The following is a 17,704-nucleotide window of genomic DNA, read 5'->3' on the forward strand; positions in this document are numbered from 1 at the left end:
GGGCCTAATGTTCCCCGATGTTTGCTACTCTCTAATGGCGTAGCACATTATCCGCAAGCGTGGAGTTTATGCATCGAATAGCACAAAATTCCACTAGACTGCTTCCACGGATATGGGTCATCATTCATTCCCTTCGCAAAGCACGACATGTTTTGCCATTGAGAAAAAAGCAAGTGTCAGAAAATGAGGAAGTATGGCAGGTGATTTCACCATTTGAAAATAATCGTCAAATAGACAGGAGCAGGCCCCGCCGCGGTGGTCTAGTGGCTAAGGTACTCGGCTGCTGACCCGCAGGTCGCTGGTTTGAATCCCGGCTGCGGCGGCTGCATTTCCGATGGAGGCGGAAATGTTGTAGACCATGTGCTCAGATTTGGGTGCACGTTAAAGAAGCCCAGGTGGTCGAAAATTCCCGGAGCTCTCCACTACGGCGTCTCTCATAATCATATGGTGGCTTTGGGACGTTAAACCCCACATATCAATCAGACAAGAGCAGCTCCACATGCGGCGTAATTTCTGCGATCGTTGCCTGTCTTTAGAACAAGTGCTGTTAAAGTCTGCAGTCTAATGCCGACTATCAACTTGAACCAAGGTGACAACCTTAAAAAATGCGGCCTGTGGTCAATTGCTTGTGCTTGTCTGTGTATTTGTGGACCGATTGTTGTATAATTATTATCCGGCTGCTCAGCTCTGTTTCTTTCTTTTTCCCTCTGGGATCTTAATTTCGTAGCGAGCAGAGTAGTGGCCAAATGGCTGTGTGGTGCCCATGGGCTTTCATTCAGCTTCAGGGCGTAATGTTAGAGCTGCAGAGGGCAGTGATCTAGAGGCAGCGTTGCTACTACTAGACTCAGTTGTTGACTGTTCGGGTGCAGTGGGCTCCCGTTTTGTGATTCCAATTGCCTTGTTGCCAAACGTGACGGGTAGTCTTTAGCCGCCACTACGTATAATCTATAAAATACTCGGGTTGTAAATGACAGCTACACATGAGAGTGTAGTACGAAGATTTATTAGGAGACCAATTGTTCTGCCTGATTACTGCAAGCACGCTCCCCCGAACACCAGCGGAAGCTGCAACTCACGGAGCTACGGGCGTGCAGTGCAATAAGGTGATAACTTTAAATAGGTCATCAAAAGCGAAAATTGATCGCCGGCGGCGTCCGGCGTCTTCTCGCGTCGGCGGCGTGAACATGAGTAATGCAAGAAACCATCAGTACGCGAAAAAAATTGAGCAGATCCCACGTACCTTGGAATCGACGTCAATGCGAAGCGTGCAAAGGGAAGGTGACCGTGTTGCAACTTTTTTTATTGCGCGACACGTTTTTAAATCACGCTAAATATATGTAGAAATGTTGCCCACACAGACATACGTTGAAGAGGTGCAGATACTTATATAACCTGTTGTTTGCACTTGCACAACGATGCTAAATGGAACATGCGTATAAGCAACACCAGAAGCTGATATAAAGTGCTGATGCTCGCGAGGATGCTGGCCTTTGACACTGCTGCATAAATCGACTTCAGCGCATGGCAACTATCCACAATTGACATTAACCCAACGAGACGGCTGTATCAAAAGAGTACATATAGAATGTGTAAACAATTTCGTAGAGAACGCTCTAACCCCTATTGACGTTTCACGAAGAATAGCATCTATTTAAAAGTAGTTCCGAGGCCTGGGGTAGCTTTGTGGTAAAATGCTTTATTGCGACACAGAATGCTTGGGTTGGATTCCAGCTGGGACCCTGGCATTTATTCTTTGCATTCGTCTGGTTGACGCTAACAATGTCGGGTATTTCTTAACGCTAACGATTTAAAATTGCCCATATGTTTTCTCGTCGTTCTTGGGTAGATACTAAGTGTCACCTGTGGCACATACCCGCATACCAGCGACACATACCCGCCCCTCGGTGTGTGCCACTGTCTGGCAGGAAGTGTTTGGCGACGTACGCGACGGGTTTGTGACAATATTAATGTCTTGACCATGCAGCGTGTCATATTCGTCATAGCATCTTACCCTCCCATGCTAATTTTGGTTCACGCCAAGTTAAGGAGGCGACCACGAGAACCCCCAAACGTAAGCGGCTAGATAGATAGATACGCTACAAGTCACCGATGTTCGCAAAGAAATGCTTCGCATTTAAAAGTCATTATATGACGTCCCATATTATAAATGTTTGTGGCATATCGGAAGGTCACATAACTGGACGACATCATATAACAACTTCGCTTGGGTCAAACGTGCCGATCATGAGGGCAGTGCGTAACCAGCTGTGGGGCAGAAAGCTAGCTTTGTCTCCAATCCTTGAGGCAGTAAGAAAACCATGTTGAACGCAAAAATATCCCGGAGAGAAGTAAAAAACATTCAAGGCATTGAATCGGTAGAAAACGAGGGTAGTTTTTTGCCTTTCACTCGTTTCGAATTTCCACGGAAATCTCAGTAGAGTTCGTCGAAAATACTTGAAGTTATTATCTACCAATTCCGGAGCCGTGTTACCCCATCAAATTTTTATTTGAAACACGGAGCTGGTCTGACACTCTCCCCTCTTTGTCCGTTTTGCGAAGAATCTGAAACTATTGAACATTATGTTGCCTCATGTCGTAACTACGCAGTAATTAGGAAAATACTTCTGACTATTCCGTTTGCGAAGCTAGGTGTAAGTTTAAACACAGAAGCTGTTCTAAATTTTGGTGCCTCTGTTTTGGGAAATCGCCACAGAAGTGTATTTGATGCAATGTGTAATTTCATTCATGACACTAAACGTATTTCAGCATAAGGCCCACTTTAACAAATACTCAAACAAAGAAGAGTCGGGAAGTAATTTTTGAAATGTGAATGAAGATGAGACATACATGCCAAATTAATCGGGTGTGGCACACTCAGCCGTCTGGTTGGCTCCCAATATCAAGGTGTAGTTACTATATTAGTGATTACTATATCATTTTTTTCTCACTCTCTCACTCTTTTTTTTTCGATAATGCACGTGCATCTTTTTCGTTTATTTTTTGTTAGTAATAGTGCAGTTACCGTATATAAGATGTTTTATTGGCCAATCCCCCAGAGTGGGTATGTACCATGGAATCCAGGCTACAAATAAACCAACAAACAAACAAAAACGATCAAGTCGTCTCAGGTGAATCCATAAGGAGACCGAGGCGAGTTTTTTTTTTGTAAGTAATGAGAAATGAAAAACGTCAATCTGTTTTTTTTTCTTTCGTCAGATATGCAGAGTGGTACACAGCAGTATTATGTACTGAGGCATGCAAATAATGAATATTCAATAGCTTTAAAAAGAAAATGAAACGTGAATGCTACAAAACTTGAACGCTATATCAAACTGGTGGCACGGCCTGACAGTGCCCGGTGAAAACAGCACGCAGCTATGTTCTTGTTACTTTTCATCTTCCTTGCATTTGTGAAGCCGTCAAGAAGCACGACTGTAAATGAACCCGCATGAAGACACGAACTCGCCAGCTTCCTAATACGCTCCGCCGTTCAGCGCCAGCATCCCGAAGTCTACTCGTGCAGCGCCACCACGCAGCGGCGAGCGGCGGTGGAGCGTGCGCTCGACGGCCTGAAGAAAGCATTCGCCCGGGCACTGAAAAGAATAGAAGAGGTGCTGGGCACATACACAAAGCAAATCACTGCGAGATAAGGCCTCCGCGGTGGAATTTCAAACCTACCATTCATTGTTTACCTCTGACAACCTGTTCGACAGCCCGGATTCAGCGAGACATGCACATTGCCCCCCCTCCCCCCCGCTTTGCTACTTCCCTTTTATTCGCGAAGCACCTGTTCCTTCTTCACTCATACATTTCGTCACAATACGCTCCCCCCTCCCATACCCGCGTTTCCAATGTAGCTCCTCCCCCTTTATTGTTAGGATGGAGGTGGGGGTGCGGGCGTGAACACGTTAACGCTAAAGAAATCATTTCAGTTTATCCTTCCCGAAAACAAATCCACTTGTCTAAACGTCGTCTCGACACAACCCCTGTTTACGGATTTCTTCAGTGTAATACTACAGTAATATTGCGTGGTAGAAACGTCGGGCTTCAGAACAGGTGATTATCACAACTACATCACGATTTAAAGCTAGCCACCTATTACAAGAGGCCCCCACGTTACTGCGCATATAGCGTTAAGACCGCGTAGAGCACGCATAGTAAGTTCCAAAACATTTCACGCGCACAGTCATAGTTTTGAGAATGGCTACATATGCAGCGATAAGCGAAAGCTTCACTGACATTAAGCACTTCAAACTTTATTGATTATATTGTGGTGATCCGCAATTTAAACTTCTCGAGTAACATCATGCAATAAATTAAGTGGCTCGAGTACTCACTTGATATCGCTAGGGCGTTCACCTCTTAAAAGCGAAGCTAAAGGGGTCATGACATCTATTTTTCAACCATAATCTGTGTTGTGTGGGTTGATTCTTGTACGTTCTAGGACAAGCTGGCGAAATGTGAGCTCATTTTGCCGAGCTGATAATTAATAATGGAGTATATTTGTAAATGGGCAAGCGGCCTTAAAGTTGGCCAACACTGGCGTGCTCGCTATAGCCATGACGTCACGAACCGCTTGCTGGGTGAGCTGCTGCACGGTCTGCATTCCGGAGGACAATCGTGTTCTCGTAGCCAGGTGCGCTTGCAATCGAACTTTTTCTGCAGTGTTCAACTTGCCACTGGAACGAAATGACTTTTCCATGGCGTTGAAACAGTGCCACCGCGTCACCCATGTAGCGCTGGTATTTGTAGTGAACAATTTCCGAGATCGAAAATTGTCCTGCGAATGTGCAATGCGTATGCCATTTGCCACTACGGATAATAGTTTAGTGAAAATCCTCGCAGCCAGTGCCATGGTTCAGCGTCACACTTGCTATTGTTTTTTTTTTTTTGCCGGAACCGAATACAATCGACAGAGTTCAAGAAAAATTCGGCAAAAATGTATATCGTGAGTAACGCTAGCGCCGCACTGACATGCCGTTCGGTTCGGCTAATGTTTACATATGCTATGCACAACAACCGATCGAAAAACAACGATCCAAACGCACGGCAATGCTACGACCACCTATCATATTACGTTCAGCACCGAAATTCGCGCATGCACATATGCTAGCCAACAAAATTCACATGTTTTGCCAATGCCACGCCACTAAGTAGCACTTCGTCGCGAAGGCAGCGTCGATGGACCCCGGCCGTATCTCAAGCTCGCTTTTCAACCTGACTGTCCTGAAAGGCTTGAAATAAAGCTACTTATCAATGAGAAAAACCGTCTACTACGTCTGCCGCTACGGCGAGGTCGTTGGCGTTTTGTTTCACACTGTCTTCGACGCTTTCTTCGTCGCTTGAGCTGTTGGCGATCGAGTCCAAGTCAAAATGCGCAATCTACACGACATCGTCGCCGAATATGGTGATGGTACCGGTGACACATCGCAACACTTGCAACTGACATGTGTGCACTACGCGGCAAACAACACTCGCAACACTTACTGCCTGCGGATTGTGCTGTTTGGTAGCAGATGACGGCACTGCTCCTTTGGCTTGTGACGCAACGTATACCATGACAAAATGGCGGTCACCGACGATGGGCGGAGTTTACAGCCGATGCTACCTACAGCTTATTATGGACTGAAATAGTATCTTACAGTCCAGTTTCCACACGTGTACAAGCATATTTGACCATCTACCCTTGTTTGTCGCCGAAAACCGTCAATTGTTGGATAACCATGTCATGTCCCCTTTAAGGGTATCGAAAATTACTTTTAAAGAGCTAAACGTACTTCAATTTCCTTTGAGCCATCGTAATTAAAATTGCTTCACGGTTTTTCTATCTTAGGTCAGCCTCCTCATGGGATATGGGCCAGTGGCAAACTTATCGGGAGTGCAGTTCCCTTTTCCTCAGATTATTGCAGTTTCTGATCCCATCTTTGTAAGTACAACATATTTTATTTTATTTATTTTATTTACAGAATACTGCGGTCGAAAGACCAAGCAGGGGGGCATAATAAAAAGTGATTCACAACGCAACATAAATAAAAAGAAAGTTCAAGCAATAAAAAACATGTTAAGGCAGTAGAACACGGGATAACATTTGAACAACGTTAAATGGCAGCAAGAAATTGCAAATTGCAACCGGAGAATGCAAATCAAATACAACGTGAGACAGTCCGAGATCTTGAGTTGTACGGGTAAAAACGGAAAGATACATAATTATCGAAGTCAGGATTTTCATTATCACAGAATGCTTCAAAAGGTAGCGCGTTCCAATCATTGATCTTCCGAGGAAAAACGAATATGTATTATTGTATGCATTCATCACAGTGAACTCATTTATTTTATCCCTCGCTCGTTTTTGCGAATAGCTATAATACTTGTACACAAGCGTCGCACGAAATTATCAGAATTGCTGTTGAACGTATGAAACGAGCATGCTCGTTTCCATGTAGGTCACAGTACCCTGAAAACCCTAGAAGGGTGATGACTCACCGCAGTGCCCTAAAAGACTGGAAGGATTATATATCCCATGATAGGCTGTTTTCGAAAATAAATGATGTGATTGGGCCACGTTTTAAGTAATAAGACTATATGCTACATCTTTAAGCGCAAAATTCATTCCTTTAAACGCTGGCTTACAGTCTCTGAATTTAGTACAGTTGTGAGTTGTCTGAATTAACAAACTACCTCGCAGATGACCACTATCTCTGCGGTCGTTGATTTCATTTGGTGGTCCTGACGAAAACGTTTACTGACCTTCTAACTTTATACGACGAATGCTCCTGCTGATATGAAGGGTAACACAGATCCGTCAGTAAACACAAGTTTAGAAGCGACATATTCAGTAGATCTCTAAAGCAGGAATAATATATGGCATAGGCAATTTTTTTACCCACTCTAGGAATGGATAGACGCACTTCAGGTCTTGGTAAACTTAATTTTGGTACCTGTTTTTCAAATAAGTTTCGGTGAAGGTCATATTGACATGCCGTTTTGTATGATTAGCAAATAAATGAACAACACTATTAGAGCATGTGCGGAACTTTTGGCTCGATATCTTCTATGGTTCATGACATTATGTCTGTTCACGGCACAACAGTAAGAAAAACATTCTCTTATCAGCCCAAGGTGACGGCACCGATTTGTTTTGCGTAACCTCGTCAATGTTGAGTGTTTGAGTGGGCGAATGGTGATCACAACCTTGGAGTGCAGAAACAGAAGCGTAGCCACGCTCGCAACGGCAATAAGCTGCGAATTATATATGGAAAGTTCAAGCATGCAGTAGTCACGTGACTCAAGACATCAAGTGTCAGGGCCTTCGTGTTGCAAGGAAGAAGAATGCGATAGTGACCATTCACGCCTCTTTTTACGCAGCTGCTGCTCGATCCAATAGGTGACAGTGGATACTTTTACCTTCCCGAAGCGCCTAGAGAAATGATGCAGGCAATTTGCGACAACTACAAGGAACAGGTGTGCTCCACTTCTCTGATCGTCACAATGATCAGTAGTCCGCAACAAGTGAACTCGGTGAGTCTGGCCAACCATGTTATCCTCATTTGATCGATAGAAAACAATAAGGCGCGAAGAACACACTACACACAGCGCTGCGCTGAAGCGGAACTCTGCATGATGTATTTCCTTTAAAACATTGCCTGATAGCGGGTGCCATGGAGGAAGGAAACATGGCGGGCGCCACCAGTATCACGTGTTTACACTGAAATAGAGGAAGACATGGGCGACCTGGCACATCTTTCGTCACTGCTGCCGCTCGTCGATAGCGACAGCTCCGACTCAGAAAGCTCAGGCTCCGGCACCAGTGATTTATCGGATAGCCACACTGCAACTGCCACGTAGAAACAGGAATTTGACATAATTCTACTTAAAAACAGAATAATTACGTTCAAATTGATGTGGGCAACTCAAGCACTTCTGTTCTATCCTTACTTTGGCCTCCTTTGCCAGCACAACTTGTGTTTTAACTGCAGATTTGAAAGGGTTGATTTACGCCAGTATCACGAGCTCGCTCGCAGAGTTTATCAGATGCTCCAGCTCTTTCAGTGCAATTCAGCATGGCTTAAACGTTGGCCAATCCTGGAGCCATTTATGAACCACGTAAGGTGCTTGAATGCTTCCGATGCCGAAGACAAAGAGAAGGCAGTGACTATGGTGATAGGGCCCCTCAACGCAGTACTATCGTTAGAGTGAGGGGGCCCGTCAGCGTAATGTAATCGTGCCTACAGGGACGGGGCCCGTGAGCAAAGTACTATCGTTTAATTGAGGGGGCCCGTCAACGTAGTTCAATCGTGATTACTGTCCCCTTAGGGAAATCGTAACAGTGACGGGGCTCTCATAATAACGATTAAGCTATGACGACGGTCCCTGTCACCGTAACGCAATTACTACCGAGAGGGGGCCCGTCCTTGTAGCGTAATGATAAATATGAGAGGGGGATCACCAGAAATTTGTAGTCGTTTTAGATGTCAACGCCTAACTGTTCTGGTTGCACAGTGGAGTGACGCGCAGTCGGTGATGTTGTTGTGCCACATATACGTCTGTTCGAAGCTCATTTTGTTATTTTTTATATTGTCACGTCTAAAAGCGGTCAGGATGACTGAGTACAAAGAAGTCACGAGCACGAGCAACAACCACCATTGAGATCTGAGAAAGACGCCGTTGAGTCATCCGTGGTTGTGTGCGATCTATAAAAACAGGCCTTGGGTTTTCCTTGTCGCACCGAGGTCTTGTCGCCTATTCTTTCCGCGTTCCAACATTAGTGGAGGCACTGGACTTCAATGCCTGATGCTGAACCCTCCTCCACGGAGTGGCACAACCAGTTCGATCCCACAACCCATTCCACCAGTGCACACGCCTCTCTACCACTACAGTCACGAGGCCTTAGCCTCGAAGTAATGCTCTTAGAATCTCCTCAGCCAAGAACTACATCTGGCGAAATGACAACCGCCAGCGCTTCGCAGTTCATCGTTGAGCCACCTCGGATTCCAGAGACGTTCCACGGGGAAGCTTATGAAGACGTCAAGGATTGGCTCGAACAATATGAGTGCGTCACCAAATCTAATCACTGGACAATAGACCAGAAGCTCCCATGTTTCTATATTGTGCTGGCATACAGTGCTGGTACGAGAAAAGGGAAGCCACATTGTCTTTTTGGGATGAGTTTCGGAAGCAGCTCATCGAAACCTTTGCAAGTAGCGGTCATCATGGTTTCATTCAGCAGCTGATCGAGTCGTGCATACAGAAGCCTAACGAAAGCGTCACCATGTTCGCGGAGAATATGGCCCACCTGTTCCGTTGAGCTGACCCTAAGATGCCTGAAGCTAAAAAACTGTGGCACCCGATGACATGTAGGCGTCAAGGAACTACTGTTTGCAGGTCTTGTTTGCAACCCAACAACGACTGTAGCGGAATTCATCAAAGAGGCCTCAACGATCGAGCGGGCCCTCCAGCAACGACCTGGCTACTACAATTGATTGAACAACACATCTATCAGCGTTTCTGCTTTGACTGCCGGCAGTGAGTGCTCTCCCCGTGAGATAATTCGTGAGGTCATTCGTGAGGAGATCCGCAATCTGCTCCTTTCTCCGCTAGGGCCTCCTGTGGCTTCCGTAGCAGACATTGTGCGGTAGCAAGTTCGCCAGGCATTGTCGCTGCCTGGATCACTATCAAACCAGCGGTCTGCAATCTACGCGTCGGTCATTCGTCGCCCTATTTCAGTGGCGCAGAACTCATCACAGCGTGCGTATTACAGTGCCATCGTTGGGCCATACAACTGGCCATTGACCTCAGCGTACACTGAAACGCCGCAAACTCCACAGCCTGCTCTGCCTATGGAAACATCGTCACATCACCCTCAGCCAGCATGCACAACTTGGTCGGAAATGATGCCCACTAATCGACCAGTCGTTCATAGAACCGACTTGTGGCGCACTCTTCACCGCCGTCCACTTTGCTTCAATTGCGGAGAACCAAGCCATGGTTACCGTTTTGGCCCATGCCGTGGCTATCTATCAGACCTTTCCACCAACCCACCCTCGTGCTCGTTTCGATTACCGACGTAACAGCAATGAATGGTCGCAAGAACAGTCCCTCGATATGACGTATCGTCAACCCCGCTCTCCGTCACCTGCACCGAACTCACCACTCCGCCGCAGTTTGGCCGGTATTTCCTGGGGCAGATCTCCTAGCCCTCGCCAGGAAAAGTAACATGAGCGACGTTCGGGGGGACGGTTGCCGACCATCAAGATGCTACAACACCCCCACCGTCTTCAGTACAACGCAGTACGACGGACATTACGACGGACAATAGGACGGACTATACGACAGACGATACCACGGACGATGCGACGTCACTGACTTCAAAGGAAATCGTGAGTGAAAACCAAGACGTTTGTATGTACGGGTATCCAGTAACAGCGCTCGTAAATAGTGCGGACAATTCTATTATTAGCAGAAAACTCGCCGACCGCCGACAGCGCCATTGTAAACATTCCTGACAAATCATTCACATTTTGGATGGCACCAGGTCACATTTGGGATGTACCCTACACAGATCAGCAACGTAAACCTCTGTGTGTCTTCGACAATGACACGCTCCCATCACGCTCGAGTGCGCTTGTGGTCATGAATTGTGACGTGTCAGCCAACTCCAAGACAATGCTGAGCTAACTCCGACGTTGCTATCCAGCCATGGATTGTGCGTTGCAAGAGGTGTCATGAACATAAAAGACGGATGCACACATGTCCTCGTTAGGAACTTCAGCGTAGAGCGCCGCGGTCTTAGGTGAGGTACAGCAGTGGCGTACGTGGAAGAATTCGCCGAGGTCGCGAACTGCCTGACTTTTGAGCAGGATGGTTCAACTGACCTGCCACCCGTATGTCTATCCGTGGATGTTGGCCCAAGTTTTCTACCTGCGCAGAACAAAAACATCTTAGAACTTATTAACCAGCTTCAGAACTGTTTCTCTTCGACTTCCAACGTTCGTGAAACGCCGCTGACAAGATATCGAATTATAACGGAAGACATGACAGGACCTATAAAGGCGAACCCATACTGGGTAGCTCCGCGGGAAGGAGAAGCCATTGAAAACCTGGTATGCCAGATGCTGCAAGATGATGTTGTTCAGCCATTGAAGAGCCCTTGGGCTTCGCCGGCTGTATAAGTGAATAAAAAGACAGATCCTTACGCTTCTGCGTCGATTACTGTATGCTCAATTAGGTCATAAAGAAAGACATTTAGCCGCCACCACGTATATACGATTCACTCGATCGACTACGGTATGCACGTTATTTCTCGTCCATGAATTTAAGGAGCGGGTGTAGTCAAAAAGAAGTCGACGAAAGAGACCGCGAAAAAAACACATTCGTGACACCCGACGGTCTTTATGAATCTAAAGTGATTCTCTTCGGCTTTTGCTCCACACCGGCAACATTTCAGAGGTTAACGGACACCGCACTATCAGGCCTCAAGTGGCAGACGTGCTTAGTGTATTTGGATGACGTAGTCGTATTCTGTGCTACATTTGACGACCACATTAAGCGATTGCACGCATTGTTTCGAGCTGTACGTTCTGCAGGACTAACGCTTAAACCGGAAGAATGCCACTTTGTCTTCGAAGAGCTTTTGTTTCTTGGGAATCTTGTCAGCAGCGGAGGAGTGCGACATGACCCCGCAAAGATATAGCTGCTGTTGCAAACTTTCGAGTTCCGTCTTAAAAAAAAAGGGCAGTTCGACGATTTTTAAGGCTTTGTGCTTACTATCGACGCTCCATTGAGAACTTCTCGCGCATCACCTCGCCGTTGACACGCCTCACCAGGGAAGACGTCACATTTGGAATGACGAACCGCAAAAAGCCTTCAATGATCGAGCTGCGGGAGCGCCTCCAAAGGCCACCAGTACTCGGACACTTGGATGATGACGCCCCGACAATGGTTCATACCGACGCCAGCAATGTCGGCTTAGGAGCTGTACTCATGCAGTGGCAGAATGGCGCCGAACGAGTGATTGCTTACACTCTAAAAAAAGAGCGAGTAAAAAGGGTGTTCTTTGTACCACAACAATAATCGTCCCCTCTATTGCATTCCATCCTTGCACTATCGCCCCGCGCCCGCTACATTCCGGTCATGATCGACATGCCCATTATCAGGGTTACATTGCATTCTCAATAGGAAAGTGGCCAGTGCCGAGTTTTCAGGAAAGGAAGCGCACGCAAGCCTGATGACGATTATTGTTGTGGGACAAAAAGACACCCTTTCTACTCGATATTTTTTTTTAGAGTGTACGTGAGCGGAACCCTTTGCCGATCGGAAGAAAATTACTTCATCACAAAAAAATAGTGCGTCGTGGTATTGTGGGCTGTTATGAAATTTAGCACATATTTGTACGGCCGCCCTTACGTTATTGTCAGCGACCATTACTCCCTTTGTTGGCTGACAAGTTTGAAAGACCCATCAGGATGGTTGGCGCACTGGAGCCTCAAGCTTTAAGAATTCGGCATGACTATTGTCTACAGGCCGGGGAAGCTGCATTCAGACACCGATTGTCTTTCTGCTGCGTCATACGAACCTGCAAAGGAAGAATATGACGACGTGTTTGTAAGAGTTCTGAACACGGCTACTGTTCCACAGCTAGAAGAAGGTGACTGGCACCGGTCATTCGATTTAGGGGCGGAGATCCTTATCATGGAGGAAGGAAAAAAACTTAGGAGAGGCCCTGACGTCACTCGTTGTCAAGCCATGGTGAAGTCGGAAGTCGGCCTTATTGACTAGGCGAATACTCCTCTCTTGTTTACATCCAAATGTAAACAAGAAGGTGCGACTCTCTTTCCGGCTCGGAAAGCACGTGGGCTGCACAGCGCGCGTGTCGTGGCGATCCGAAACTAATGGAACGGGGCTCAGCACTCTAAGCCAGCGCGACACCTTCGACGAAATCATTTCGTCCGAATATTAACAGCTAGTAACGGCTCGCCGACAACAAAGCAAGTACAAGAGAACGCGCGCTAGATGCCCTGACAATGGCGTGTGTTTTCACGTCATTACTTCAGCAACTGTGCACACAACGTTGTACGTTGAAAGATCTAGATCAGAAACGTAGCTATCAAAATAACTTCCTTTTTTTCTTTTTTTTCTTTCTCTCTGGAAATAAAGCACTTTTTTTCACACAGCCGGGATTGTTTGAGCATGCATCTTGACATAAAAGAACTTTCCGTAATGTCGGAAATTTGGGATCACCCTCCGTACTACTTGGCAGGAACGTAACTATGTAACTTTGTGAGCCTCGTGCTCATGTAAGAATGCCGATGCCAACTGGTGCGCAATATTGCGCCAGAAAGTGCGGCGATGGCGTAGTGGTTAGAGCATCCGCATCGCATGCAAAAGGTCCGTGGTTCAAATCCCGGTGCCGTGCAGTTCCCAACCAGATAAAAAAATCCGCGTGGTGATGGAACTGCATTAAGAGGCCTGGGGTGCGGCCTTACTGTTAACCACTGCCGGGAACGCACTCCCTCACCGGAGAAGGATTGGCCACCCTGGTGCAGTATCTAGCCACTACCTCCCACATACATACGTCAAATAACTCACGTCCCTCAGTCCCCAGCAGCTGCGAAGCAACTGACTACGGCGGTGGTCAGATCTGCAACGCAGCAGAGGGTGCTAAGAATCTCTCGATTCGGACAGGCCGCCCTTGGAACCTGAACTTGGCAACATTTCTAGTGGGGGAAGTCTAGCTATACTATTCGAGGAGCTAAAGGGTGTTAAATGGGGTATAATAGGGCTCAGTGAGGTTAGGACGACATATGAGGCCCATACTGTGCTACAGCATTAGCACGTCCTTTGCTATCGGGGCTTGGCTGACAGAAGAGAACTGGGAGTGGGGTTCCTAATTCACAGAAACATAGCTGGCAACATGAAGGAATCATCTTCATCATTATCAGCCTGACTGCGTCCACTGCAGGACAAAGTCCTCTCCCATGTGCCGCCAGTTAACCCGGTCCTGTGCTTGCTGCTGCCAATTTTTACCCATAAACTTCTTAATCACATCTGCCCACCTAACCTTCTGTCTCCCCCTAACTCACTTGCCTTCTCTGGAAATCCAGTTAGTTACCCTTGATGACCAGCGGTTATCCTGTCTACGTGCTACATGCCCGGCCCATGCCCATTTTCTCTTCTTGATTTCAACTATGATATCCTTAACCCCCTTTGTTCCCTAATCCACTCTGCTCTCTTCTTGTCTCTTAAGGTGACGGCATGACATAGAAGAATGCTATAGCAATAATGAAAGGGTGGTAGATATCGTTATTAAACTCAATAAGAGATACAAGATGAAGGTGGTACAGGCTTACGCGCCTACATCCAGCCATGATGACGCTTCAGTTGAAAGCTTCTATGAAGACGTGGAATCGGCAATGAGTAAGGTAAAAACACAGTATACTATACTGATGGGAGACTTTATTGCAAAGGTAGGGAAGAAGCAGGCTGGAGACCAGGCCGTAGGAGATTATGGCATCGGTACTAGAAACACCAGAGGAGAGCTACTAGCAGAATTCACAGAACACAATAATTTGCGGATTTTGAATACCTTCTACCGAAAACGATAGAAACCGCAAGTGGACATGGAGGAGCTCTAATGGCGAAAACAAAAATAAAATAGACTTTATAATGAGTGCACACCCAGGCATCGTGCAGGATGTGGAAGTGGTTGGCAAGGTAGGATGCAGTGACCATAGAATAGTACGATCGCGAACTCGTTTAGACTTGAAGAACTAACGACATAAACTGACACGCAAGAAGCCAATCAATGAGCTAGCACTGAGAGGGAAAGTACAGGAATTCATAGTCTCCTTTCAGAACAGGTACTCGGCTTTTAGTGAGGAAACCAACCTTAGCGTAGATACAATGAAAAATAATCTAACGAGTATCATTACGGAGTGTGCAATGGAAGTTGGAGGCCGGGTAGTTAAATAGGACACTGCCAAGCTTTCCCAGAAAACGAAGAATCTCATTAGGAAGCATCAAATCATTAAAGCCTCAAATACAACAGACAAAATAGAACTGGCAGAGCTTTCGAAGTTGATTAATAGGCGTAAAGTATGCTATGTAAGAAGGTATAACATGAAATAATTGAACACGCTCTGGAAAACGGAGGAAGCGTCAAAGCAGTGAAGAGGAAACTTGGGATCAAAAATCGGATGCATGCACTAAGGGACAAAGAAGGCAATGTAACTACCAATATGGATAAGATAGTTAAAATATCGGAGGAGTTTTACAGAGATCTTTACAGTAGCCGGGACAACCACGACCTTAATACTATAAGAACTAGCAGTAAACCAGATGACACCCCACCAGTAATGATAGAAGAAGTCAGAAAAGCTTTGGAGAGCATGCAAAGAGGCAAAGCTGCTGGTGAGGATCAGGTAACTTTAGATCTGCTGAAAGATGGAGGACAGATCGGGTTAGAAAAACTAGCCACCCTGTTTACGAGGTGTCTCCTGACGGGAAGAGTACCAGAGTCTTGGAAGAACGCTAATATCATCTTAATACATAAGAGAGGAGATGACAAGGACTTAAAGAATTACAGGCCGATCAGCTTGCTCTCTGTAGTATACAAGCTATTTACAAAGGTAATTGCTAACAGAGTAAAAAAAAAACATTAGAATTCAATCAACCAAAAGAACAAGCAAGATTTCGAACAGGCTACTCAACAATCGACCACATTCATACTATCAATCAGGTAATGGAGAAATGCTCAGAGTATAACCAACCACTATACATAGCCTTCATAGATTACGAGAAGGCGTTTGATTCAGTATAATTATCAGCCGTCATGCACACACTGCGGAATCAGGGTGTCGATGAAGTATATATACAAACATCCTGGAATAAATCTACAGGGGATCAACTGCTACCATAGTGCTTCATATAGAAAGCAGCAGAATACCAATTAAGAAGGGTGTAAGGCAGGAGACACAATCTCCCCAATGCCATTTACCGCGTGCTTACAGGAGGTTTTCAGAAGCCTAGAATGGGAACAGTTAGAGATAAGAGTTAATGGAGAGTAACTTAGTAACCTGCGCTTCGCCAATGGCATTGCATTGCTGAGTAACTCAGGGGACGAATTGCAACTCATGATTACGGAGTTAGACAAGGAGAGCAGAAAGGTGGGTCTTAAAATTACTCGGAAGAACACGAAAATAATGTTCAACAAAAAGAGCAGCGCTTCGAGATGGGTAATAGTGCACTTCGAGTTGTAAAAGACTATGTCTACTTAGGGCAAGTAATAACCGCGGAGCTGAACCACGAGATTGAAGTAATTAGAAGAATAGGAATGGGGTGGAGCACATTTGGAAAGCAGTCTCAAATTATGACAGGTAGATTACCACTATCCCTCAAGAGGAAGGTATATAACAGCTGTATCTTGCCGGTACTTAGCTACTGAGCAGAAACCTGGAGACTTACAAAGAGGGTTCAGCTTAATTTGAGGATGATGCAGCGAGCAACGGAAAGAAAAATGGTAGGTGTAACCTTAAGAGACAAGAAGAGAACAGAGTGGATTAGGGAACAAACAGGGGTTAAGTATATCATAGTTGAGATCAAGAAGAGGAAATGTACATGGGCCGGGCATGTAGCGCGTAGACAGGAAGACCGCTGGTCATTGAAAGTAACTAATTCGATTTGTGGGGTTTAACGTCCCAAAACCACCATATGATTATGAGAGACGCCGTAGTGGAGGGCTCCGGAAATTTTGACCACCTGGGTTGAGAGTAACTAAATGGATTCCCAGAGAAGGCAAGCCGGTTAGGGGGAGACAGAAGATTAGGTGGGCAGATGAGATTGAGAAGTTTGCGGGTATAAATTGGCAGCAGCAAGCACAGAACCGGGTTAACTGGCAGAACATGGGAGAGGCCTTCGTCCTGCAGTGAACGTAGTCAGGCTGATGATGATGGTTATGATGATGATGATGACAGACAACACGATCTGTCGTGCGCCTTCTTCTACGGTGGCATTCCGACACGATGCCGACGCAGCGCCCGGCCACTGTGCCCATGGTTTGCGTGAAACTCACCGGCGTCAGCATTCTGCGACCGTGTTGACTTTGAGCACGGTGCAAGTGACGTTTGAACGCGGTTGCTCTAACGTTGAGATTACAATGATGGGAGCAAGTATAACAAGCGGAACAGAAAAGGTGTTTTATTACGCACATGTAAGTTGTTACTGTACACATACCGAACACGAAACTGCGTATGTGTACATGGTCCTTATTAAGTCTTGCTGGTCGCAACAGTTTTGTCCGCTGCCACAAGCAAGAGCACTGCCCAACCGTCACTGACCTGCAAGGCGTTCGTCGTCGGTGCACCTCCTCATGGTGCCTAACGCAATTTCGCTGAACGCTTCAAATGCTTCTCCGCGTCATCCGCCACACGACACATGGATATGCGCTCGTTCTACGCACTGTTCAGGCCCTGTGGCGGACGAAAGGTTTTTTAAACGTTGCTAAGAGTACAGTAACTGCCAGGAAAACACTTCGTAACCAATAACGTGGCGTGGAGCACGGATATTGTCCACCACGGCTCAGCACGAGACCTGCGCAGGCACACATGCCACCGCCAGCCACAGCTGCTCACTGCTAGACCAGCTACACTGCGCAACACGTAACCATAGCTACGTCGCCAATGTGCCCAGAGAATATGGCCGCCATGATGTC

The 17,704-nt window shown here is 46.4% G+C and overlaps 1 protein-coding gene across 3 annotated transcripts in view; it reads left to right on the forward strand.

Moving 5' to 3' along the window:
* LOC119166696 (lipase member M) overlaps positions 1-17,704 on the forward strand; it is a 125,616-nt gene that overhangs the window by 62,101 nt on the left and 45,811 nt on the right. For 2 of the 3 annotated variants that reach the window (XM_037418019.2, XM_075882408.1), the window contains exons 5-6: positions 5,834-5,926; positions 7,366-7,518. In XM_037418019.2, coding sequence (XP_037273916.2) covers positions 5,834-5,926; positions 7,366-7,518 — 246 coding nt within the window. The remainder of the gene's footprint in view (positions 1-5,833; positions 5,927-7,365; positions 7,519-17,704) is intronic. The other variant, XM_075882409.1, reaches the window with a different exon arrangement.

Source organism: Rhipicephalus microplus, unplaced genomic scaffold (assembly GCF_043290135.1).
Source record: "Rhipicephalus microplus isolate Deutch F79 unplaced genomic scaffold, USDA_Rmic scaffold_12, whole genome shotgun sequence".
Lineage (NCBI taxonomy): Eukaryota > Metazoa > Arthropoda > Arachnida > Ixodida > Ixodidae > Rhipicephalus > Rhipicephalus microplus.